This window comes from Carlito syrichta, unplaced genomic scaffold (assembly GCF_000164805.1).
Source record: "Carlito syrichta isolate Samal-C Ts95f unplaced genomic scaffold, Tarsius_syrichta-2.0.1 Scaffold303376, whole genome shotgun sequence".
NCBI classification, from domain to species: Eukaryota; Metazoa; Chordata; class Mammalia; order Primates; family Tarsiidae; genus Carlito; species Carlito syrichta.
In genome coordinates, this window is record NW_007247472.1 from 343,577 (window position 1) to 370,979 (window position 27,403).

At 46.2% G+C, this 27,403-nt stretch overlaps 1 protein-coding gene across 2 annotated transcripts; it reads left to right on the plus strand.

The window, feature by feature from the left end:
- Window positions 1-1,063: 1,063 nt before the first annotated feature.
- DNASE1L3 (deoxyribonuclease 1 like 3) lies at window positions 1,064-27,403 on the plus strand. 2 transcript variants are annotated; one of them, XM_008058536.1, is made up of 8 exons: window positions 1,064-1,505; window positions 10,495-10,583; window positions 15,090-15,176; window positions 15,748-15,860; window positions 19,384-19,496; window positions 22,201-22,358; window positions 26,509-26,605; window positions 27,229-27,403. In XM_008058536.1, the coding sequence occupies exons 1-8, from the start codon at window positions 1,365-1,367 to the stop codon at window positions 27,343-27,345; spliced, it is 915 nt and encodes a 304-aa protein (XP_008056727.1). In that variant the 5' UTR covers window positions 1,064-1,364; the 3' UTR covers window positions 27,346-27,403. The 2 variants fall into 2 exon arrangements, with proteins under 2 accessions (XP_008056727.1, XP_008056728.1); XM_008058537.1 differs by lacking the exon at window positions 15,090-15,176.

Below are 27,403 nucleotides of genomic sequence, written 5' to 3' on the forward strand. Positions count from 1 at the left end.
CATGATTGTGCCACTGCATTCCAGCCTCGGTGACAGAGTGAGAACCTGAGTCAAACACACACACATACACATACACACACACATAAACAGACACAAATTGTGCCATGGCTCTGAGTCTTTTAAATATTTCTAAACTTAATTTCAAACATTTCTCTGGTTGAAAGATGCCCATTCACCAACAAAGACAATTAGCCACCCTTTTAACCAGAGCTACTTTTTTTTTTTTAACCAGAGATTCAAGCAGGTCTGAGACCTGAGATTGCAGATGACAGGGAGATTTATCTCAGTACGAGCTCAGGAAACTATTATTTCCTTCCATGTTCTATTTGGGGTTATCTCTTAGAATTCCTGTCATGCTTGGCCAGGATGCTGATTAGATATTTGTTGGTGATATACGTAGAATTTTCCCTGTGGCTGTGGCCTCAGCCATGACTTCAAGAGGGGATGAGGCGGTGATCCCAATGCCGGTTTCAGGTTATTTTCAGTCCCTCCCTGTCCTTGCCAAAGTTTGTTCATATACCTTTATTGGATTTTGCATTTCTTCTGCTTTCCATATCTTCACATCTTCCTGCCCAAATCTCTAAAAGTCGATTGAAGTGGGCTGAAATCCTACAATTCTTACAAGATCCTCCTTTCTCACCAACATTAAATTAATATCAAGTTGAATCATGGCTCTCTCCAGGTCTTCACTGTTCTTGAGGTCCAGATACATTTTCCTAGTACATTCTTGCAGATCTCCAACCATTCTCTCTGACAACACATGGCCAGTATTTGATGTGTTAAGTCATGTACAGTAAAACAGCCTAAAAAATTAAGTGATTCAAGATAAGATTTAACCTTAATTTTACACCCATCAGGGCAGTTAGAGTCAGGGTGTGTCCAGGGGCAGCAGACCACCGAAGCTCAGTGATTTAGAGAAAACCCAGTCAAATTTCCCATGACTTCTGCTTCATTGTCCCCCAACAGAAGTCTTCATCACTCCTGGTGCCCTCTGGGGTGGACCACTTCCGTGTTCATCCACTATCAGGAAAAGGCACATGGCATGCAACCGCAGGAGATGGCCAGATGTCAGAGCTGGCTCCAGTTGGGCTAGGAGTGACTTTATAGAGGATGGCGCCTAAGTTAGGCATGCCCATTTCCTCACCAGGGCTCCTAAAAGACTAGCCCAATATATCCTCATCTCTTTGGGGATTAAAACCCATGATCCTCAGTTCCTCAGAGAACTGAAAGTAGCAACGAGGAATCCAGTAATTCCTGTTATCTACAGGCTTTATAAGTCGGTGAAGCCTGCAGTGGTGGCCAGAATCCTGCACTCTGAGCACTGCTGTCTTCTCAAGGAGTCCTGAAGCCACATCAGCGTCAGGATGTCGCAGCGGCTGGCCCCTCTGCTACTTCTCCTCCTCTCCATCCACAGCGTCCTGGCCCTGAGGATCTGCTCCTTCAATGTGAGGTCCTTTGGGGAAAGCAAGAAGAGAGACCAGAACGCCATGGATGTCATTGTGAAGGTGAGCCCCCCTTCCTTCGACACCTGGACACCTCTCTTAAGAGATTCAGGGGGACGTTAAAGTTAGCCCTTAGGGTGGAGGTAGCAGCTGGCTTGGAACAATAACTGCTTTACCTCCTGTGCCTCCTGCCATCATCTTAAAACAGGGGTAATAATAGCGCCTCCCCGCAGCATTGTTGGAGGGATGACATGAGTTGGCAACTGTAAAGCTCTTAACGCAATATCTGGCTCATAATGAGTTTCAGGTAAGGTTGCCTATTGTGAGGATCTGTATTACCACTTATTGAGTGCCTGCTGTATCAGGGACTAGAAACATGAGTTCATGTCATAATCCTTATGAAGAAGAATTTTTATTCCCTATGCAGAAATGATTAGCAAAGAAAGATGAAGTAACATGGTACAGCTGGTCTTTTAAACCATCTATGAAATGCAAGTTTTTCTTTCTTTCCTTCTTTCTTCCTTCGCTTTCTTCCTTCTTTTCTTTCTTTCTCTCTCATCCTCTCTTTCTCTTCCTTTTCCTCCTTCCTTTCTTCTCTCCCTCCCTCCTTGTCTCTCCCACCCTCACCCTCCCTTCCTCTCTTTCTCTCCTTCTTCCTTCTTTTGTTCCTTTTTCCCTCCCTTTCTCCTACTCCTCCATTCCTCCACCTCTCCCGACTCTCAGTTCTACTCTTTCTCTCCACTTGGATAACGCTTTCCTTGGGGAATATGATGGTATCTGGGAGACTGCTCATTTTCTCCAGGGTAAGTTGATTCTCTTTATCCTACAGGTTAATTTATTTTTTATGTTGGGAACTCAAACCTTTCCCAAGACTCTAGAGAGGTGGTTATGACTTTAGTAAGCTCCAGAGGTACCATGGTGCAGTGAGAAGGCCAGGAGATCTGGGTTCTGATCCCAACCACCAGCTGTGAACTGGGGAGGCCCTTCGCCTCACTGAGCTTCCAGCTCCTCTCAGTAAAATGGGGCTGACACTACCTGTAGCTCTGGCTGGCTAAGAGAACTTGAGGTGCCTGAGGTACCAGCGGAGCCCGCACAAGGCGAGTATTCACAGATGGAGCCACCACTGTTATCATTAGGCAAAGAGGAGTGGCATGAGAACTGGCAGGCTCTGTTCTTAGTTAGATGAGACTCACAGACCTGGGCGGCCCTGCCCTTTGGACGGTACCCAAGGTCTTCTAGATGTTGTTGTTCAACCAGGACAGCCATGCCAAGCTGTAGGACCCGTGACACGGTGGCTCACTGGGAAACTCTGACATGCCAGGAAACGATTTTCCCCACTTCACATGTGGCCCACAGAGCCTGGGTACGTAATGAGTTCCATTGCCTTCCTCACTGTTTCGACCCAGGAAATGTCACCACAGTCTTAAGTGGCTGTCCTTTTGTTGCTTGATGATTCCATCTTATGGGAGGCCCTACACTCAGCATCTCCCCAAAGCTGCTGTGTCTTGCTAGGCTGATCTGATATCTTTGTCAGAGGTGCCTTACCCTCCCAAACCATTCTGCCAAGAGGCCCTCCCAATTCAGAACTCTCGCAGTCACCCCAGAATGCCAGGCATTCAGAATAGGATTATTTCCAGGGCTCATGAACTAAAAACCTGCTATAGGTCAGGAATTATGTTTTTATTTTTTAAGTTGGAATCTCATTCTGTTGCCCAGGCTGGAATGCAGGGGCATGATCATAGCTACTGCAGCCTCCCCCTGCTAGGCTAAAGTGATCCTTGAACCTCAGTTTCCAAGTATCTGGAACTACAGGCACATGCCACATGCCCAGGTAATTTTTTGATTTATGATAGAGACAACATCCGCCTAGTTGCCCAGGCTGGTCTTGAACCTGTGGGTTCAGGCATAGCTCCTGCTTCTGTCTCCCAAAGTGCTAGGATTATGGGAGTAAGCCACCACGACTGGCAGGAATTGTATATTCTTATTTAATACTATGACTTAGCTGGTGTTGCCCTACTGCATAACTGAGAACGCTGAGGCTCAGAGCAGGGACGTCACTTATCTAGGTTTCCATGGCTAGTAAGGGGGAAAAGCCGGAATGTAACCCAACCATATAACCCAGCCATAGAAGCTGAGATGACTTTTCCACCCCTCCATACTGAATTTATCCCTTCAGGGATACACTCAGCAGCATCATGTTGTTGCTATTCTGACCTTCACTGGGGAGGTTGGAGAGTGAGAGAGGCCTGTCTTCTCCATCTTAGGTTGGCCCACCTATCCATGGGCAGTTGTCCTGCCTGGGCGAGTCTCCCTCTGTCTGTGTGCTCTTCAGTAGTGTCCTTAAAGAACAGAGCTTGGGCCGGGCTCGTTGGCTCAGCCTGTAATCCCAGCACTTTGGGAGACCGAGGTGAGTGGATTGCCTGAGCCGGTAGGTTCGAGACCAGTCTGGACAACTTGGAGAGACGTTGTCTCTACAATAAATCAAAAATTAGCCGGGTGTGGTAGCACGTACCTACGGTTCCAGCTACTTAGAAGGCTGAGATGGAAGGATCGCCTGAATCCAGTAGGTTGACACTGGGGTGGTCATGATCATGCCACTGCACTCCAGGCTAGGCAATGGAGTGAGACTCCAACGCAAAAAAAAAAAAAAAAAAAAAAGAACAGAGCTTGTTCATCTAACACTCACTGAAGGTAGAACACGTGCCAGACACTTTAAGGCACTAGTGTGTGATGGTGGTTGTGAGAGGCAGTGTCTCCCTGTTCACAGAGCCTGCAGCACATGACAGCTATCATATGCTATGTACTGGGCCCTTAATATGCAATATCCAAGTTCGGTAGCACAACCTCTCCAAAATTAGTGTGCCCATTCTGCAGGTGAGACAACCGGAACTCAGAGAGGTAAAGTGAGTTGCCCATAGCCGGGCTCGGTGGCTCAGCCTGTAATCCCCCACTTTGGGAGGCCGAGGTGAGTGGATTGCTTGAGCCCGCGGGTTCGAGAGCCTCCTGGGCAACTTGGCGAGTCCTCATCTCTACAATAAATCAAAAACTAGCCGGGCGTGGTAGCGTGCGCCTGTAGTTCCAGCTACTTGGAAGGCTGAGGCGGAAGGATTGCCGGAGCCCAGCAGGTCGAGGCTGCAGTGGCCGGGAGTGGCCACTGCACTCCAGTCTGGGTGACAGAGTGAGACTCCAACTCAAAAAAAAAAAAAAGTTTCAGGTCTCGACTCTGGGAGGGTTTTTTCAGCACCGTCATCCTTGAAGCCTCCTCCTGAGGAGATGGAGCCAGGGGACATCTCTTTTTACTGGTCTGAAATTTGAGCAGAAAAAGTGTGTCAAGAATAGATTTGAAAACAGAATATTTGACTGGGCATGGTGTCTCATGCCTATAATCCTTACACTTTGAGAGGCCCAGGTGAGGGAATTGCCTGAGCCCACATGTTGGAGACTAGCCTGGGTGAACTTGGTGACACCTACAATAAATCAAAAAATTAGCCAGGTGTGGTGGTGCACACCTGTAGTTCGTGCTACTTGGAAGACTGAGGTGGAAGGATTGCCTGAGTCCAGCAGGTTGATGCTGTGGTGGCCATGAGTGTGCCACTGCCCTACAGCCTGGGTGACAGAGTGAGACTCCGACTCAAAACAAAACAAAACAAAACAAAACAAAAACCCAGAATATTTAATGATAATGGGAAAAAAACACAGAATGTTAGGCTAAAAAACTGTGTGATAGCAAAACTGTATGATAAATATCACCACTGTTTGTTGAGCACCTATTGTGTCCCAGGAACTGAGCTGAGCATTTTATATTCATCATGTCATTGAATTCCCATGCTGACCCCATGAGGGGGTAGGGTATTTTATTGTTCCAGTTCACAGATAAGGAATTTAGGGGTTCGGGGAGCTTAAGTAACTTACTCAAAGTTAAGACATGAACCCAAGGCCTATTGACTCAACAGGCTAATCATTATGATGCAAATTTTATAAATAAATCATATGGAGAAGTGTCCGGGTGTAGGATTATAGGTCATCATTGATTTTTATACTTTTCTCTGTCTTTTATCTATTTCCCAGATTTTCTACAGTAAGCAAATTATTTTTATAATTCAAAAAACAAAGTTATTTGTTATAGATTGAATAGGAAATTTATTCCCATTTCTTTTATAATACCATAAAGAAGACTTAAAAATAGATATTTGTAGCCAGTCTTGGTGGCTCAGCCTGTAATCCCACGCCTTTGGGAGGCTGAGGTGAGTGGATTGCCTGAGCCCGTGGGTTCGAGACCCTCCTGGGCAGGCGAGACCTCATCTCCACAATAAAGCAAAAAAATTATCTGGGCATGGTAGCGCGCGCCTGTAGTTCCAGCTACTCAGAAGGCTGAGGTGGAAGGATCGCCAGAGCCCAGCAGGTCGAGGCTGCGGCGGCCGGGAGTGGCCACTGCACTCCAGTCTGGGCAACAGTGAGACTCCAACTCAAAAAAAAATAGATATTTGTGCTTCATGAGTTCGGTTTAACTGGTTCAGTATGGCCCTCCCTCCCTACCTTTTCCTTTTCTATCACTCATGCCAGGTGCTATGCCAGGAGTTGGAGACAAAGCAAGGCCTAGTGTGTTGTCTGGCACAAAGCAGGCCCATAATAAAATTGTGTTGGGTGGACGAACAGTAGATTGATAGATGGGTGGGAGGATGGATGGATGGATGGATGGATGGATGGATGGATGGATGGATGGATGGATGGACAAATGGATGGATAAATAGATGGATAGACCAGGTGCAGTGGCTCACGCCTATAATCCCAGCACTTTGAGATGCTGAGGCAGGATTGGTTGAGTCCAGGAGTTTGAGGCCAGCCTGGGCAACATAATAAAACTTCATCTCAAAAAATAAAATTACAAAATTAGCCAGTGTAGTGGTACATGCCTGTAGTCCCAGCTACTTGGGAGACTGAGGCAGGAGTGCTGCCTGAGGAGGCTGCTGTGAGCCATGGTTGTGCCACTGCATTTCAGCCCAAGTGACAGAGTGTTAGACTTCAATTAAAAAAAAAAAAAGAATATATGGATAAATGGATGGATGGATGGATGGATGGATGGATGGATGGATGGATGGATGGATGAATGGATGCCAACCAGCTGTAGTTACAGGTTCCAACTTTAGGAGATTTCTGATATGGGTATTGAGCCATTGCTCACTGCAGTGTGGATTCTTGTCTCTAAGAAGTATCCCCAGAAGTACTGAGGAAACTGCCCAAGGGAAGTAGGAATCAGTAACAGTGGGAGATGTGGGGCTCAGAAGTGCTTGTTAAGTGGGAAAAGGGGTTGAAACAGGAAATATGCAGGCTGAATCTTTTACTTAGGAAAGAGGGTCTGAACCCATGGTCAATATTTGCCCCACACTGATAAGGGCAAGTTCAAAACAGGGACCTTAGTCTTTGAGGAGGAGTAGTCATAAGGACATACATAGTCATGAGGGTTTCCTTTGCCTCTCAAAGTGCTGGGATTACAGATGTGAGACTAGTAGTCAAGAAGGGGCTCTGGAGCGGCCTGGCAACATAGCAAGACTTCATCTCTTAAAAAATAAAATAAAATAAAATTTAACTGGGCATAAAAAGTGCATACCTGTAGTCCTAGCTACCAGGGAGGCTGAGGAGGAAGGATTGCCTTAGCCCACGTGGTTGAGGCTGCAGTGAGCAGTGATCATGCCACTGCACTCTAGCCTGGGTGACAGAGTGAGATCTCAACTCAAAGAGGGGGGGCTCTTTCGTGCAGGTAACCCATTACCCCATATTTGCTGACATTTAAATTACTAAACTTCACTGAGCCTCAGGGTGCCCAATTACGCAATAGGGACATTAAGAGGACAAGCATCGAAGGGTTATCATGAAAATTAACGATTAAGGAGAAGAGTTAACTATTATTAGACACGTTTATAAGACAACCCATTTTACTTATGTGAAATAAATTTGGAAATGCACCTGTCATGTTCTGATAAATTTTGGCTATCATCTCTGCCCTCACAATTTCTTCCTTATCAAGCAGTTTTCTTTTTTAAATAGCACTTCAATTTTTAGAAACATTTTAAAGGTATAATTTTTAAAATTATAAATTACTTTTTAAATTATAAAATAATTTTATTAAATTAAAAATAATCATATTGACTATTTAAAAAAATAGAAACATATTAGGCCAGGTGCGGTGGCTCAAGCCTGTAATCCCAGCAATTTGGGAGGCCGAGGCAAGAGGATTGCCTGAGCCCAGAGGTTTGAGACCAGCCTGGGCAAATTGGTGAGACCTCAATTCTACAATAAATCAAAAAATTAGCCAGATGTGGCCTGTAGTTCTGGCTACTTGGAAGGCTGAGGTGGAAGGATCTCCTGAGCCCAGCAGGTTCACACTGGGGTGGCAGTGAGCATGCCACTGCACTCCAGCCTGGGCGATGGAGGGAGACTCCAACTCAAAAAAGAAAAAAAGAAACACATGAAGAAGAAAAACCCTCCCATTATCCTGTCACACAAAGATAATAGTTGTTGGCATTTGGGTTATTTTCTTATAGGTATTTTTCTATTAAAAAAAAAAATCTGTATCTATTTCACAGTGTGGACACTGCCCTATAGCATCAGTTTTATATTCTAAATTTTTTTCTTTTAGTTAAGATCTCACTCTGTTGCCCAGGCTGGACCCCCTATTGCTCATGGCAGCCTCGACCTCCTGGGCTCAGACGATCCTTCCACCTCAGCATCCTGAGTAGCTGGGGCTATAGGTGTGTGCCACCACACCCGGTTTGCTTATTTATTTATTTATTTATTTATTTATTTATTTATTTATTATAGAGACAAGGTTTCACTACATTGCCCAGACTGGTCTTGAACTTCTGGGCTCAAGCAATCCACCCACCCTTGCCTTCCAAAGTGCAAAGTGCTGGGATAACAGACGTGAGCCACTACACCTGGCCTATATTTTGCTATTATATTAGAACTACTCCCCACGATGTTAATATTCTTTTAAAACATGACTTTTATGCTCTAGAATGCCCTATTTTGTGTTTGCAACATACTTCATTGAATGCTTTTCTATCTGGGGATACCTGGGTTGTTTTCAAAATTTTTGTTGTGATGCATCTTCTTCCTCTTGATCTCTACAGGTCCTAATAATTTATTACAGGCTCCCCATATGGTTGGCACTGTTCTGAGTTTCCACTTAATTCTTCAGCAACCCCATGAGGGAATGACTATATCATCCCAGTTTATAGATGAGGAAACTGAGGTGCAAAGAAGGAGTGGATATTTCCTTACAGTGGAAGATGTTCTTCAAAGTATGAAAAGTGGATCAAAGGGTATACACATTTTTAAACATCTTCTGGAAAAGTCTGACTGTCACCAGTCACTAAATCAGCAGACTGGGTTGGCAGGTGGCACTGGCTCCCTGGTGGGCCCTAGCTGGCGGATGTCATGGTTTTCGAGCCTGTTGATGGAAGAATCCACACTCGGGACATAGTCCTCTTCCTCCTCAGTCACTGCACAGGTGGGTCTCCTGCCTGGAGACCTTTCTTAAAAGCTGAGCCCCTGTCACAGAGGCACCTGGACAGCAGGGCAGGTGTCTCTCCCAACTCCATCCTTCTGAAACACGTGCTATGAAATTAGAAGGCCAGTGGCATAATCCTCCTGCTCATGCCTTTGGTGGACATGTGAGAGGACAAAATTAACCTTGGGGATGCCCTGCCCTTGGCCAACAAATCCTGTGGCATTGAGCTCACCCAGATCCCACACTTACACAGAAAGGCCCCTGTGGTCACCAAAGGGTGTAGGCCTGGTCTGCACTCTGGTCTCCAGGCTGTTGCTTGCCTTAAAGATGCCTCTCCTCTATTCTTTTTCCTCTGATCGTCTTCTCATCCTTCGGGGCCTGTTCAAATGTCACCTCCTCCTTGGAGCCCTCCAGGATCCTCCGGGCAGAAGTAATTAATTATTCTTCATACCTTCCACAGTTTGTGACTTTTGTTTAGCACAGATTTAATTTGCCTCACATTGTAGCTAGCTGTTTCCATTTGTCTCTCTTGCTGGACTATTAGTTTTTGAGAGCAGAACTCTATTTTAAAAGTTTAGTATTGTGGGTTCTGTAGTCATACAGATCTGAGTTCAAATTCTGGCTCTACTACCTATACTGGCTAAATGACTTTAAGCTAGTCACTCAACCACTCTGATCTTGGTTTCTGCCTAAGTTTAATGGACTAATAAGCCCAGTCATCTTACAGCGTTGCTGTGAGACTCAGAGTAGGTTGGCAATAAACATTAGCTCTTATAATTGTTAGCATTATTATTATACTTTATTTCTATGACATTCAGCCTGTTACCTTTGCTTACTAAGAGCTTAATAAATATTTATTATTGTAATACTGGGCATGGTGGCTCACACCTGCAATCCCAGGGCTTTGGGAAGCCAAGTCCAAGGGAATTGCTTAGGGCTAGGAGCTCGAGACCCAATTGGGCAACATAGTAAGACCGCATCTTTATAAAATATTTTAAAAATAAGCCAAGCATAGTGGCATGTGCCTGTAGTCCTACCGACTCAGGAGGCTAAGGCAGGAGGATCACTTGAGCCCAAGAGTTTGAAGCTGCAGTAAACTATGATCGTGCCACCACACTCCAGCCTGGGCAACAGAGAGAGACTCTGTCTCAAAAATAAATAAATAAATAGATAGATAGATAGATAGATAGATAGATATTATTATTATTGTAATTATTCAAGTAAAACCAAGAGGTAGGGTATAAGGGGAGTCATGATCATGGACTCTGGACACGGATTAGTAAGGATCAAATTCTGTCTCAGCCACTTTCTTGCTGGGTGACTGGGTAATTTACTTGACTTTCCCTGAGTCTCAGGCCACTCTTGTTTAAAATGGACACAATAAAAGCACCTACCTCAGAAAGTACTTCATTTAGTCCAGGGAAGAAATTAACTTATTCTAACAGGCGCCCAATCAATAGTCAAAACACAGAAAATGTCCAATGAAAGCATTTGGTATTTGTGGTGAATGGCCTCCAACCCCTGGGAATTCTCTCTCCGCAGATCATCAAACGCTGTGACATCATGCTCCTGATGGAAATCAAGGACAGCAACAACATGATCTGCCCCATGCTGATGGAGAGGCTGAACGGGTAAAGAGGGGAAGGGTGAGCCCTCTGTGGGTCGGGGTCAAGTGCAAGGGTGCCTGAAAGGCCCCAGGGACCTGAAAGTCCTTGTGAGCCTGCGTTTGACCACCACCTCACATGGCCAGCGCTGCCCAGGCTTCCGCTCAGCCATGGTCCTGAGAACTTTCACCTGGCTGGTTTCAATATGATAAAGCAAAATAGGAGAAAAACATGAGGAGAGGGGACAGAGAGAAATGAAAAAGCAGACAAGAGGCTGAGCTAAGCATGGTTATAAAGAAAATATCGAAGAAAAAAGAGAAGAGATTGAAAGCCAACAACAGAAGAGTTAATAAAATTGACTCTTAAAATACGGTATGTAGCCATGTGTGGTGGCTCACGCCTGTTATCTCAGCACTCTGGGAGGCCAAGATGGGAGGATTGCTTGAGTTCAGAAGTTTAAGACCAGACTCGGCAATATAGTGAGACCTCATCTCTACAGATTTTTTTTTTATTAGCTAAATGTGGTGGTGCATGCCTATCGTCCCAGCTACTCAGGAGGTTGAGGTGGAACGATTGCTGAGCCCAGGAGGTCGAGGCTGTGATGGGCTGTGATCATGCCACCACACTCCAGCCTGAGCATCTGAGTGAGACCTCGACTCAAAATAAATAAATAATTAAAAAGATATGCTCACACGCTGAAATATTATACAACTGTTAAAAAGCATGCTTACTGCCAGGCACAATGGCTCACGCCTATAACCCCAACACTTTGGGAGGCAGAGGCCAGAACCTGAGCCTGCAGGTTCGAGACCAAACTGGGCAATATGGTAAGATCTCATCTCTACAGTAAAATTTTAAAAAATAATTAGCTGGGCATGGTGGCCCACACCTGTAGTTCCAGCTACTTGGAAGGCTGAGGTGGAAGGATCACCTGAGTCCAGCAGGTCGAGGCTGCGGTTCCTGTAAGCATGCCACTGCACTCCAGCCTGGGTGACTGAGTGAGACTGCCGCTCACAAAAAAAACCAAAAAAAACAAAAAAAACCCAAATGGGCTGAGTGTGGTGGCTCATGCCTATAATGCCAGCACAGCACTTTGGGAAGCTGAGGTGAGAGGATTGCCTGCGCCCACAGGTTTGAAACCAGTCTGGGCAACTTGGCAAGACTTCATCTCTACAATAAATCAAAAAATAAGTAGGTGTGAAAGCACGCGCCTGTAGTTCCAGCTACTCGGAAGGCTGAGGCAGAAGGATCACCTGAACCCAGCAGGTCGAGGCTGTGGTGGCCGTGAGCATGCCATTGTCCTCCGACCTGGGTGACAGAGTGAGACTCTGACTCAAAAAAAAAAAAAAAAAAGGCATGCTTACTACAAAATAAGTTGGAACTAAATATTCCAGCATGGAAAGATGGCTGTAATACATTGAAAAAAGCAAGCTCAGAACTGCAGCTAAAATAGACCATTTTAGTTGTCATGACACATGAATAAGGATTCATGTTCATTTGTGTTTTTATGGGCACAGAAAAAAAATGGAAGGATGTCCTCCAAACTGTTAATAGTAGTTATTTCTAGGAACTGTGAATAGAGAACCATTGTGGAGGAGATCAGTGAAGGAATGGGGAATATCTGTTTTTTTATTTTAACACTTTTGTATAATTTGAGTGTTTTATAATAAGTCCACAATGATATTAAAATTAAAATTAAAGCAAAAAATTAATGTCCTCAAATAGTTTTCAGTGATATTGAATAATCTCTATGATTCATATTATTTCCCAAAGAATGATCAACAGACCTGCCCTTCTGAAAATCACCCCAGAGTGAATTAAAAATATGTATTTGGCCGGGCTCGGTGGCTCAGCCTGTAATCCCACGCCTTTGGGAGGCTGAGGTGAGTGGATTGCCTGAGCCCGCGGGTTCGAGACCTGCCTGGGCAGTGAGACCTCATCTCTACAATAAATCAAAAAATCAGCCGGGCGTGGTAGTGCATGCCTGTAACTCCGGCTACTCGGAAGGCTGGGGCGGAAGGATCGCTGGAGCCCAGCAGGTCGAGGCTGCGGTGGCCGGGAGCGGCCACTGCACTCCAGTCTGGGCGACAGAATGAGACTCCGACTCAAAAAAAAAAAAAAAAAATGTATTTGTGGACCCTTGTCTATTGCAGGAGAATATCTGTGAAAAGGAAACCTGTATTTTAAGAAGCTTCCTTGTTGATTCTGATGCACCCTAATCCTTAAAAACCTCTAATGCAATGTAAAGCGGTACCATCATGACTCACTGCAGCCTTGACTTCATGGGCTCCAGCAATCCTCTTGCCTCAGTCTCCCAAAGTGCTGAGATTATAGGCATGAGTCACCACACCTGGCCTAAATCTTTGATATTTTGTAGAGACAAGGTTTCACTATGTTGCCCAGGCTGGTCTGCCTGGGCTCAAGCACTTCTCCTGCCTCAGCGTCCCAAATTGCTGGGATTACAGGTATGAGCCATCATGCCCGGCACTCGCTTTCCTCATTAGTAAAATGAGGTAGATTATAGAACTGGGATGTCATAATACTTAAACTTAATCATGCCTGTAAGTGGTTGAGTAGTGGCTAGCATGTAGCTGTTGTCAATACGTGCCAGTGATGTCTAATACCAGTAAAAGGAAGGTGTTCTGCGGTGGGCAACCTACCACCAAAGTCTGAGGAAGCAGAGAAACTGAAGAAAGAGGCTGACATATCCAGTTTCTCAGAAAGAATTGCTTAATAGGGGCTTAAGAACAGAAGCCATGTCTGTGTCTCCTGCAGCAGCGAGACAAGATGGTGGCTGCCCGCACCATTAACCCCCAGAGCTGGGGCTTATCTACCAAAGGGAAAGAGGGTGTAGGACAACTGCAGGGAAAGGCAAGAATGCAGTATGAATATGCCCAAGGGCAGGATTCATGGTCAAGATTGCTTTGGCCTGGTCAAAGTTGTTTTGACCTAAGGGCATGTAAGTACACACTCTTACACAAGGAGCAGCAGATAAAATAGAAATCTTAGAGGCATTCTTGGAGCTGGGGTTAATCAGAAGTCAACATGGCTGATTGACCTTCAAGACAGAGTCGCTTTAGCCTCCACAGAAGGGAATTGTAATGGCAGGTGATGGTCCAGGGGTCACGTACCAGCTGCCATTTTTACCATAGCTACAGACCAGGCATCCTGTTTATCAGTTCCCATGTGCTATCTCATTTATTCCCCACATTAGCCCTGGAGGCAGGTACTATTCAAGCTTCCCTCATTGCACAGAGAGGAAGCACCTGCCTAAGGTCACCCAGCCAGCAAACCAGCAAGCCTACCTTGGAACTTGGGTCATGTCTGACTCCAAAGCCAGTTCTCTATTCTGAGTCCCTTCTGCCTTTCTTGGAGTGGCAATCCTTCAGTTTTCAGGAGTGTGGAGGACTGAAGGGAGATGTGGGCTCCAGGCATCTTCCCCAAAGTCAGTCCATGGCAAATCTTTTCACCCCGAGAGGTCTTGGTGTTCCTCACCCTGTCTGACTGTGCTGTAGACTCCAGGCAAAGCCACGCATGTTTGTCCCTTTATCCCTTCATAAGCCAGGGTGGGCCTTGGTCACTTTGCAGCTGGGTCACCGCAAGCGGTTTGCCAACCCAGAACTCGACAGGCTAGATTCAGAAGGGGCCAGTCTCCCCAAAGTAGAAGATTCTATTCTTCCCCGTAGAATCTAATGTCCATACTCCTGGGGCCCCAGTGGCTGGGTGTGTCTTAGAATAATGTATCTCAAGTTCCGGAAATTTCTGAAAGGTAAGTTGGCTCTAAATACACCTTCTGGTTTTTTCCAACTGAACCTGAGACTACACTGCAGCTCTAGACCTGCCCTAAGATCTTTTTGTGGGCAGATAGAGTGAAACTGTGTCAGGCTCTGCCCAGAGTAGAGTTATTGGCAAACATGCATATGGAGTCCAGTTTCCCTGGTACAGGTGAAGGGTGGGGTCAGTGGGACTTCATGGCTGTATCCTCAGCCCCCAGGACATAAACAGATGTGATATGAAATCATAGCCCCAGGACTTGTGAGAAAATGTCTGGGGGTTTCCAGAAGAGAGAATATTCCTGCACATGATAAATACTCAGGAGTGGTGCGTGGACATGATGGGTGACCTGAGAAAGTATCATCTGCATCCCCTGCCATAGACCAGATTGGGGTCTAGGGCTGATTTGGTCTTCTAGGGTCTCAGTGGTCTCCCGCAGGTGCAGGCCAAGGTACGTAGGTTTAGGGGTGAGTTGGATCTGGGTTCAAATCCCAGCTTAGCGCTTGCAAACTACAAAAAGGAGATAACTGTAGTACTTGCCTCATAAGGAGAGAAATAATGACTATAAACATCCTGGTAGATGCCAGATTCCAGCCAACGGTGGCCCTTCTTATTGGACTCAAACAAAGGTAATGATGAACCCTCACTCTTCCACATGAAGCCATTGGGTATGTGGAGATATACTGGACAGAGGGGGATGTATACAATCGGGGAATTTTTATTCTTTCAGATACAATATGAGAACTTTATGTTTTCTAGAAACTCAAGAGCCATAACATACAGCTATGTGATTAGCTCTCGGCTTGGAAGAAACACATATAAAGAACAATATGCCTTTGTCTACAAGTGAGTATAATCTATGCCCTGCGAACATGCCCATTGATAAATTGAATTTAAAATGACTATTTTCTTCAAAGCCACGTTCTGATCTCTAACCAGTTGTTGATGTTGATCAAAATAATTACTGTCAAAACTGGGGCTGACGCAAAGTATTAGCCCTTCAAGCTAAAAACACAAGCAGCCTCCTGACTGCTAATTTGTTGGGTGGCCTAGTGGTACCTGGGTCGGGAGTTCTTTCTTCCTCACAGTCAAGTCCTAACCCAGGGCTGGAAACCTAAGGCACTCACACTTCTGACTCCTGAACTTCATATTCTTGTCTTCTTCCTACTAGCAATTTAAGTCTGAACATTAACATGTGGGTGCCACACATAAGTAGTATAGTTCAGATCCTCGGTTCCCAAGGGTTCTGGCTTTGAGAAGCATTGATTCAGCCTTGTTCTCAGGTATAAAGATTCCCTTTCTGTGCTCAAGCCTGCTCTGGAGCCTAACAAATTCCTGGGAACCTACAGATCTGCTTCTTGAAAGAAGGAAGAGAACGGCTGACTCAGCAAGGAAGACTTGCTTTTCTCTCTTCTAGGGAAAAGATGGTGTCTGTGAAAAAAAGCTACCTCTATCATGACTTTCAGAATGGAGACGTGGATGTGTTTTCCAGGGAACCTTTTGTGGTCTGGTTCCAGTCGCCCCACACCGGTGAGACTCACAGGTCCCTCTCGTCCGTGACCCTCCCCTCCCTCATCCAGCAGTGCATGAATGGGCAGCAGCCCTGAGTGTGAGCTCGGGTTTATGCAGCATCTTCAGGGAGGCACTAGGCTGGAGATGACAGTGCACTGCTTCTCCTAATACCTGATTGTAGAGGATGCAGTTTAGTTTGGTGGCACCAGGCTTGCTTCTCAGAATGCCATGACTCATGGCCTCCCCAGTCTGGAACCCACCTTCCAGAATCAATAGAAACTCCACTCTCTTTGGAGCACTTAAACTCATAGAAGTTATTTACCACAATTCCCTGGTCTCTGTCAAGCACAACTATTTCTTCCTTTTTAAAAATCCTATGTGAAAGCCACCAATGGTGAACCCCTAGCTTAGAGATTCACCCTCCCTCCAGTCACTACATAGCGTTCTCTTCCACAGACTGCAGGGACAGAGGAAATCCAAATGGATTCCTTCCTGGACTCTGACAATAATACTTGGTGCGGTGGTTCATGCCTGTAATCCTAGCACTTTGGGAGGTGGAAGCAAGACGATTGCTTGAGCTTAGGGGTTCAAGACCAGCCTGGGCAACTTGGTGAGACCTCATCATTATAATAAATAAAAAAAATTAGCCAGGCATGGTGGCACACACCTGTAGTTCCAGCTACTTGGAAGGCTGAGGCGGAAGGATCATCTGAGCCCAGCAGGTTGAGGCTATGGTAGCTGTGAGCATGCTACTGTGCTCCAACCTGGGCGTCAGACTGAGACTCTGAATTTAAAAAATAAATAAATAAAATAAAATAGGACTTGTATTGGTCCCTGATTAAGGGCCAGCCTCCTGTAATCCCTGCAATGACTCTACAAGGTGGGGCCTAGGATTATTTCCACTTTACATCTGAGGAAACTGAGGTTCAAGAAGGTAGAGTCACATATCCAAGTCACCCAGCCATAGAAGTGGACAAGCCCGGATTGGAACTTATGCCACTACCTCAGGAGCCCATGCTCTTAACCACTATGTGACATTCAATGGAGTCAAGAATTTGGTTTGTGAATTGCAGCTACTTAGATTCAAGTATTTTTTTTAGTACCTGCTATGTGCCAGGCTCTGTTGAGAGCACTGCACAAGACAGACAAGGTTCATGTCCTCATAAAGTTATTTTGCAGTAGGGGAGATGGATCATGACCAAATAAATAGATGCACAGTGCATACTATACCAATAGAAACATCTTGAACTATGAAGTTAACTATTTCTGCCCAGGCTCACAGAGTACTGTAGGAAGACATGCATGGGAGTGCCATGGGGAAATTCCCAGTAGAAATAGAGAAGGAGGAGGGGATTATTGAGGGCAAGAAAAGCGCTTCAGAGAGCATGTGCCCTTCAGAGAATATAATAATGTTTTCGTCATGCACACAATTCCATTTGGCTGACCAGGGCAGTGTTTGGCGAGTTCCCCACCCCAACCCCAAGAGTTATTTCTTCTCAAAGAGAGTCCTGAGTCTTTGTGAATTGCTAAACAAACCTGTTTATCCTGAGCCTCCACCCTTCCACCCTTCCCTACCCCTTCTTCTTTCTCCTGGGATAGCACCACCTGTTTGGAATTTTCTTTCTTGTACAAGGAAACCTATGTCCCCTGGATCTGGGATTAAAGGCAAAAGAGTTCGCTATTCATCTATCTTTTCCTTTGTTATGTATTTATCCAATCATTCATTCATTCATGTATTTAGTCAACAAATATTTCTGAGTACCTCCCATGTGCCAGGCACCGTGCCAGGTTCTGGAGGCAAGAGAGCCTGCCCACATGGAACTTAGGTTCTAGTGGGCCAAAGAAGCAAAGAGAGTAATTTCAGAGCAAGAAGGAAGTAATAAGCAGAGGGCATTGAACAGCAGGGCAGGGAGCCCACCTTAGGTGTCCTGTGACCTAAAGAAGCCAGCCTTGCAGAGAACAGAAGAGAGGGCATTCCAGGTAGAGGGCACAGTGAGCACAAAAGCTTAGAAGTGGGAAAGAGTTTGGCATGTTTAGGGGGCCCAAAATGAGGGTGGGGGAGGTGAAGTGGAGGCCTGAGGAGGAGAACTGGTGATGAGGCTGGTGGGGAGCATGGAGCACTGGGTTCAGGCTGCTGGGCTGTGTGACTTGAACAGTGAAGACCACTCTCCACTCCCCACCCCCAGCCTCTGCCTCACGAGGTAGAAAGTTCCAAGCCAGGAGGACTTAGACACTTCACAATGTGCCATGTTAATTTTAAATAGCTTTTTGTTTTAATTTCTGATTACAAAAGGAGTACAAACTGACAAGCCTAATTTTGTGTGTGTGTGTGTTGGAGTCTCACTCTGTTGCCCAGGCTGGAGTGCAGTGGCATGCTCACAGCCACTGCAGCCTCGACCTGCTGGGCTCAGATGACCCTTCCACCTCAGCCTTCTAAGTCGCTGGAACTACAGGTGCATGCCACCACGCCCAGCTAAATTATTTACTGTAGCGATGAGGTCTTGCCAAGTTGCCCAGGCTGGTCTTGAACCCATGGTCTCAGGCAATCCTCTCACCTTGGCCTCCTAAAGTGCTGGGATTATAGGCATGAGTCACCGTGCCCGGGCTCAATTTTTTTTAACGGAAAAAATTTTTTTCCTTAGTACAAAAGTCAAACAACCTTCTTATTTATTTATTTATTTATTTATTTATTTTCAGTTGGAGTCTCACTCTGCCGCCCAGACTGGAGTGCAGTGGCCACTCCCGGCCACCGCAGCCTCGACCTGCTGGGCTCCGGCGATCCTTCTGCCTCAGCCTTCTGAGTAGCCGGAATTACAGGGGCGTGCTACCACGCCCGGCTGATTTTTTTTTTTTTTTTTTTGATTTGGAGTCTCACTCGGTCGCCCAGACTCAAGTGCAGTGGCCGCTCCCGGCCACCACAACCTCGACCTGCTAGGCTCCGGCGATCCTTCCACCTCAGACTTCCAAGTAGCCAGAATTACAGGCATGCGCTACCACACCCGGCTGATTTTTTGATTTATTGTAGAGATGAGGTCTCGCTGCCCAAGGCAGGTCTCGAACCCGCGGGCTCAGGCAATCCACTCACCTCAGCCTCCCAAAGGCGTGGGATTACAGGCTGAGCCACCGAGCCCGGCTTACAGGCTTCTTATTTAAAAATAGAAAATAAAACCATAAATATGTACCATTTTTATTTGTTAATTAAAAAAGAGGAAGAAAAAAAATGTCTCAGAGAAAAGAAAGAAAAACTTTTGTCAAAAAACGAGAAAATAAAAGCATCCACTATACCAGCAAGGAACACGGTCTACCAGCTTTCTCTTAGCTGTAAGGGGCAAGTGGGAGAAGAGTCTTTTGTGTACTAAAAATAAGCAGCCTAATGACCCTAATATAATTGAAATTCAGCCACTGGCTGGACCCTCTGGAAACCGGGGATACAGAGACGCAGCCTGTGCCTTCTGGAGGGGAGAGCCTGTTACCTTCAAGCAGTGTTCGTGGGATCTTGACAGGGGAAGTGTGTGACCTCCGCCTTTTTCCTGTCTCTCAGCTGTCAAGGACTTCGTGATTGTCCCCCTGCACACCACCCCCGAGACATCCATCAAAGAGATTGACGAGCTGGCTGATGTCTACATGGATGTGAAACGCCGCTGGAAGGCAGAGGTGACGACCTCTCTGTTTGTCAGATTCCACGTAGCAAGGGCAGGCTCTGGTCCTTGAGTGGGATGAGTACCTCTCCCGTGGGGACGAGGAGGCAGGGCACATGCAGGCCACCAACACTCTGCAGCCTCGTTTTAGGCCTTGTCCTTAGCCCTAAGTATTTTTCTTGCTAATTCTGCCTGGGTACCGTCCACATGGGCCTTGGGTATTCATATACTGTCCCATTTATAATGGATACCAGCATGTTCTGAATGGTTGGTACCAGGCTCTGTGCTGAGGTTTGACATGGACACGTTTATTTAATCTTACCAGTAATTCCATGAGGTCACTACAGTACTTTTAATCATTCCCACTTTGCAATTGAGAAGGGTGAAACATAAAGAGATAAGGAGTGTTTTGGCTGCAAGCAACAGAATCTTTGCTTGGCTCATGAAAAGGAGAAACAATTTATTGGTTTATGCAACTAGAACGTCCAGGGATAGTTCAGGCATGGCTGTAACCAGGGCTTAGACAAAGTCACCAGGGCTTGATCTGTCTCTTCCTTTCCATCTCTTGGCCTCCTTTCCTCTGCATGGGCCGGTCTGACCTTGGGATGACAAAATGGCCACCTGCAGCCTCCAGGCCAACTGACAATTTTTCTTTCCCGTAACACAATACCCTTTGATTGAGTCTCATTGGCTCCGATTGGGTCATAGGTTCATCCCTGAACCAATCACTGTGATGGAAGGATTGAGATACTCTGGCTAAATCTGTGTCGGTTCCTTCCCCAATCTCATGGACTGATGTGGAGGAGGGAGGGAGGGATGGTTTCCCAGAGAATCTTAGGGTACTTTTCTCACAGGAGAGGGCATACAATCTGCCATCGATAGGCCTCAATTATTTCTACTTTTGGAAGGCAGGGATGCTACCACCTGTGACTGTGATAGTCTGTGAAAGCCCTTGGCAAATATGGAAGTACTCCAGGGTTCTTCTTCCGTATTCCTCTTTTCTCCTTCCGGATTGTGGCTCCTGTGATCCCCCTTCCTCCTCCCTAGTTCCGCTGCTCAAAGTGCAAAATGAGTCAAGGGTGAACATAGTTGATCAGAGCTGAGGCGTAGAGAAGACAAGGAGTGGATTTAGTTGCTTATTAGTAAATAACAGGGCAAAGGAAAGACCCATTCATTCATTCCAAACATCATGAAAATCACTCATTCGACAAGAATGTATTGAGCATCTATTGAGTGTCAGGCTGTGGGGAGGCAGCAGTGCCTCAAAAATGAACAAGAGGGGAAACTCTTGTGATGAGGGACCTTCAGGGAGGCAGATCCTGGTCTGATTCTTGACTTCACCACTTGAACCTCTCAGTTGTGCGGCCTAGAGCAGGCACTTAATCCCTCTATCTTGTTTCTACGGAGGCTACTGGGCCTTTCTACCTTCTAGTATTTATTGTTGCAAGGTAAAAGTTAAACTTTAAAAAACACTTGACACTAGGCCTGGCACGTGGGGAATGCCAAGCAAATCATGCCTGCATTAGTAGAAGCTGGTGACACTCAGGGTAAAGATGACATTCTGTCCTCCACTGCGCCCATTAATCTCAGGGGAAATTATGATCACTGAGGTCAAAATAAAATGTTCTTGAAGAGAACTCTAAAGTCAGCAATTTGCCTCGCCCCAACAACAGCACAAACAAGGAAATCTGACACTTCCTCTGTATTGTGGAAGGTTACAATTTTGTTCCAAGAACCCTGCAGAGAAAAATACTTTCAAGTTGCTGATGGTGGCCTTGGGTGGGAATGGACAGCTCACCCGATGGTCCCCTTTCCTTAAAATTCCTTCCAGTTCCTCAACAGACTGAATTTCCTCAGGAATAAGTTTCCAACTTCAAAACAATAGGAGAAAAAGAGTTATGCCAAGGCTGTCAGTACACCACCCAACCCATTTTTCCTGCTTGGAAACAAAAAGTGTTGATTCATTCATTCATATGCTAATACCCTGCAGCAGTTTAAGACAGAGACAAAATATGTGAGGGGCTATATTAGCTGGGTGCTTTTATTCCCACCTAACTCTGCATGCTGGATTATAGAAATGCAGTGACAAAGAACAGCAAACATTCCACCTTTCTGTTAGGAACACCCTCCCTGCTACACACTCACCTGTCATCAAAACTGTGACTCAATTTTAAATTGTGGCCTCATCTCATAAAAAGCAAAAAGAAATTAAGAAAGACCCTTGTTAGTTTGCTAGGGCTACCGTAACAAAGTACTGTACCAAAGATTGAGTGGCTTAAATGGTAGGAAGTTATTTCCTCACAGTCTTGGAGGCTGGAAGTTCCAGATCAAGGTGTGTCAGCAGGGCTGTTTTCTTTTGAGGGTCTCTCCCCTTGGCTTGTAGATGGCCATCTTCTTCCAGTGTCTTTCCGTGGTCTTCCCTCTATATCTGTCTGTATCCTAATCCCCCTTTTATAAAACACCAGTCATATTAGATTAGGGCCCACCCATATGATCTCGTTTTACTTTAAGTAGCTCTTTAAAGACCCTATGTCCAAATACAGTCAGATTCTAAGATATGGGGGTTAGGACCTTAACATATGAATGAGGGGGGTACAATTCAGCCTGTAACAGACCCCATTATTTACTGGGCACGAGAGGTAGAGTCATTGCTAGCAGTCCCGAGTGAAAGCATTCTGCGCCAGCACTGCCAGGTGACAGACCCGGGTCTTGTCTTTTAGAATTACATTTTCATGGGTGACTTCAACGCCGGCTGCAGCTATGTCCCCAAGAAGGCCTGGAAGAGCATCCGCTTAAGGACTGACCCCAGATTCGTTTGGTTGATTGGGGATCGGGAGGACACCACCGTCAAGAGCAGCACCAGCTGTGCATATGACAGGTAGGAGGCCTCTGCAGTTTGTAGCTGGCCCACACGGTACTAAGTATGCACTAGAAAGGCACAGGCTTGGGGAGCCAAGTCAGTTACATTTCAGGCCCCTCCACTGGGTACCAGTGTACAAACTGCATGACCCTACGTGGTGGCCCTGGGCACTGTAGCATAGTAGAGGTAAACACTGGCTTTGGTGTCAGACAGGCCTGGATTCACATCCCAACTCGACCACTTAACGTGTCTGTGACCAAGACTCTTAAGCTTCCAATGCCATCATCTCCTCACCTGTAAAATGGAGACTGTAGTAGTGCCTCCCCCATGGGGATATGATGAGGAGTGAATGAGGTCACATATGTAAGGCTGCTAGGCCTGCCCATGGCAAGTGCTCAGTACATTAATTGGCTGCTCATTTTTCCATCACAAAGACTGACCACAATTTATTCAGACAAGTCCCACAATAGAGCACTAGATTATTACCAAGGGTTTGCAGTTATAAATACAGCTGAAATGGGCATGGTTTCCTCAAGGCAAAACTCTAAAAATGGGACCAGTTAGTTAGGGCATTTATGCTTTTAAAGCTTTTATTACACATTCCTAAATGCAAATGCATGCATTTAAATTGCAGCATTCCCTTGGTCTTTTAAAGTCTCTTTGGGAATTTTTCTTTGCCTCCCTCCCTCTGTCCCTCTCTCTTTTTCTTTCTTTCTCTTTGTTGGAGTCTCAGTCTGTCGCACTGACTGGAGTGCAGTAGGTAATCACAATCACAGCTACCACAGCCTCAACCTCCTGGGCTCAAGCAATCCTTCTGCTTCAGCCTCCCAAGCAGCTGGGACTACAGGCATGCACTACCATATGCAGCTAATTTTTTTTTTTTTGGTAGAGATAAAGTCTCCCTATGTTGCTCAGGCTGGTCTTGAACTGGGCTCAAGTGATCCGCCCACCTCGGTCTCCCAAAGTGTTGGGATTGCAGGTGTGAGCCACAGCACCCAGCCTTCTTTGGGGATTTTCAAGCAGCTTTCATTTTTGCTGCTTTGGTCAGGAGGGAGGAGGGAGTGCCTGACACAAGTGAACATTAGTGATCTTCAGCAGCAGAACTGCAGTCAGGGAACCCCAGGAACCTGGTCCCAACATGGCGGTGGCCGCAGTTCCCAGAGCTCAGCCTGCCTCTGAGAAAGTATGAGATGACCATCTGCAAGAGAGCAGCCAGTTGTTCTCACTTCTCTGATTTTGAGGTCTGACTTTCATTTCCGTCCCATGACCTCCTTTGTTCCTCTTGAAGTTTTTGGGGCTGGTGTTTCCTTTGCAGAAGTCATCAAAGTGGAAACTCAAGGTAGGAAGTAACAGGAGCCTGAGAGCCCAGACTGCTCCAGCCAAGCTGGAGGGCTTCTAGAAAAGCTGGGGAGAGGGCCCCACTCACTCACACATGCCAGGTGTGTCCTCTTGGGCAGCTCAAGTCTCTTCTCCTGCCTCCTCCTTCTTCCTTGGCAAATGAGATAGGCATATTTGAAAATAACGTTGCAGTAAAACAGTCCACCGTAAGGAAAGATATCCACAATAAATTAACTAGGGTGGTAGAATAAGTTTAAAAAAAGATGGTTTTCTAAAAGAACTCTTATTTTATATACACATATACCAAAGGATGGCGGGATTACACGTACTTAAAAAAAATTAATTTCAGCTGGGCTCGATGGCTCAGCCTGTAATCCCACGCCTTTGGGAGACTGAGGTGAGTAGATTGCCCGAGCCTGAGGGTTCGAGACCCGCCTGGGCAACTTGGCGAGACCTCATCTCTAGAATAAATCAAAAAATCAGCCAGGCATGGCAGTGCATGCCTGTAGTTCCAGCTACTTGGAAGGCTGAGGCGGAAGGATCGCCGGAGCCCAGCAGGTCGAGGCTGCAGTGGCTGGGAGCGGCCACTGCACTCCAGTCTGGGCAACAGAGTGAGACTCCAACTAAAAAAAAAAAAAAAATTAATTTCTTATTGTGATGCTCCAAATTTTTTGTTTTCCATAACAACATGTATAACTTTTGTGGTTTTTTAAAAAGTCACTTTAAAAAAGTCATTAAAATGCTATTTTAAGCCGGGCTCGGTGGCTCAGCCTGTAATTCCAGCACTTTGGGAGGCTGAGGTGAGTGGATTGCCTGAGCCCACGGGTTCGAGACCCACCTGGGCAACTTGGCAAGACCTCATCTCTACAATAAATCAAAAAATTAGTCGGGCATGGTAGCGCACGCCTGTAGTTCCAGCTACTTGGAAGGCTGAGGCGGAAGGATCGCCGGAGCCCAGCAGGTCAAGGCTGCAGTGGCCAGGAGTGGCCACTGCATCCAGTCTGGACAACACAGTGAGACCCCAACTAAAAAAAAAAAGCTATTTTTAAAATGGAGTTGGCCAGGTATGGTGACTCATGTCTATAAATTCCGCATTTTGGGAGGCCAAGGTGGAAGAATTGCTTAAACCCAAGAGTTCCAAGCCAGCCTGAGCAACATAGTGAGACCTCATCTCTACAAAAAAATTTAAAAATTAGCCAGATGTGGTCGTATGCACCTGTATTCCCAGCTACTCAGAAGACCGAGGCAGAAGGATCACCTGAGTCCAGTAAGTCAAGGCTGCAGTGAGTTGTAATCACACCACTGCACTCTAGTCTGGGCAACAGAGTAAGACCCTGACTCATTAAATAAATAAATGGATAGATAGATAGACAGATGATAGATAGGTAGATAGAGGATAGATGATAGATGGATAGAGAGAGAGATAAAATTAAAGATGGTTTCAATTTCAGTCTCTGTTCTGTGTGCATACATTTCTTGAATACCTCCCATGCGCTGAGCACTGGTGGGCATGCAGTGATGCCCAGGACCTGGCCTGTGTCTGAGACCAGACTGGACAAACTTCACATGAATACCTGACTGAACCATGCACGTCCCCAGAGCAGATACATCAATATGCTGTCCTTTGGTCTCTAGTCTTTTTTTTTGAGTTGGAGTCTCACTCCGTCGCCTGGACTGGAGTGCAGTGGCTGTTCCCGGCCCCCGCAGCCTCGACCCGCTGGGCTCCAGCGATCCTTCCGCCTCAGCCTTCCTAGTAGCCGAAATTACAGGCGCGCGCTACCACGCCCGGCTCGTTTTTGATTTATTGTAGAGATGAGGGCTCCCCAAGTGGCCCAGGTGGGTCTCGAACCCGCGGGCTCAGGCCGTTCACTCACCTCAGCCTCCCAAAGGCGCGGGATGACAGGCTGAGCCACCGAGCCCGGCTTGGTCTCTAGTCTTAAAGAATGACCTTCACAAAGCTCTAACCTAGTGTGAAGAGCTTACCTTTGGGTTGAGTTAAAACACCATCAGAACCAGTGGTCAGAGTCTGGAAAAGCCCAGTGGCTCGTCATAAAGTGGCATGTGACTCACTCTGCCATCCTTCAGCCTCCCAGGACCACATAGATGCCGACAGCATCACCCCACCTGGGGAATGTTAGTTTGTTTCCAAACTCTTTTGACAGCCACATCCTCATTTTTTGTCACCACTGCAAAGCACTTGCTTGCACTGTGGCTTTTCTCTATATTTTCCATCAAATCCATTAATTACTGAAATAAGTTAACTTCATAATACTAAGGTAAGAAAACACGTATCATTTACCACAAATTGAAGATAACTGTAAAATTAAGCCCAGTGAAAATCGCACAATGTTAAATTCTGCCTTGATTCTCTTGTCAGAAGAATGCTTGGAAGTGGCAGCCTGCTTTCTCTTTGTCAACACGGGAGCTTAGGGAGACATTAAAACAAGCTAGCACCTAGCTGAGAATTTTTCCATAATCACATCGGGAAAAGTGAAAACTAATCGAAAAGGAAACAGCATTCTCACTATGCAAGTCATTGCTGCATGGTGTAGGGTCCACGTATAGCATAAACTCTCCCCTTTCCCCACCGGGGAAACCTGCCCACACTGGGAGACGCTGTCCTGGGGTCCACAGGACCATGGCAAGGACTGATCCTATTTCACAATGGTAGGCACTGTCCTCCAGGGTCACCAGCTCAAACCAGGTCTTGAGCTGCACATGAAAGGGTCCAGCTGTTCAGTCAATTCCAGATGTCATACACAGGCCTTGGTTTGATCTCAGAAATCAACTGTGTAGATTAACACAACTCTCCTCCCTCCCCTTGCTCCAGGATCGTACTTAGAGGACCACAGATTGTCAGCTCTGTTGTTCCCCAGTCAAACAGCGTCTTTAACTTCCAGAAAGCTTACAAGTTGACTGAAGAGGAGGTAAGGCTGCCATCTTGTCTTTCTGTGCCCTGTCCTGGAGAGATGGGTTGGTGTCACCCTTTGACGTCACCACTGAAGACACGATGTTGGACATTGGACCTTGAGTCTCAAGGCCTATGATTCTGAGATTTGAGAACCTGCCCACATTTCTGATTGAACTGGTCCAGGGACAGTGCTCACCAGTGTGTGTTCTGTTGGGGAACTTTGGGCATTTCATCTTCCCTCCCTGTTCCTGAATTTGTCCTCACTAAAATGAAGACATCTCCCAGACATCTCCTAATTTCCAAATCTTTTTTTTTTTTTTTTTTTTTTTTTGAGTTGGAGTCTCACTCTGTCGCCCAGACTGGAGTGCAGTGGCCGCTCCCGGCCACCGCAGCCTCGACCTGCTGGGCTCCGGCGATCCTTCCGCCTCAGCCTTCCAAGTAGCCGGAATTACAGGCATGTGCTACCACGCCCGGCTCATTTTTTGATTTATTGTAGAGATGAGGTCTTGCTGCCCAGGCGGGTCTCGAACCCGCGGTGTCAGGCAATCCACTCACCTCAGCCTCCCAAAGGCGCGGGATTACAGGCTGAGCCACCGAGCCCGGCTAATTTCCAAATCTACCTCCCTTTTCTCCTTACAGGCCCTGGACGTCAGCGATCACTTTCCAGTCGAATTTAAGCTACAGTCTTTAAGAGTCTTCACCAACAGCAAAAAATCTGTCTCTCGAAGGAAGAAGACAAAGGCCAAAAGCCCATAGATACAAGGGCCCTATTTTGTTAACCATTTCTTGCCTCTAAATAAAACAGCTCTAACAG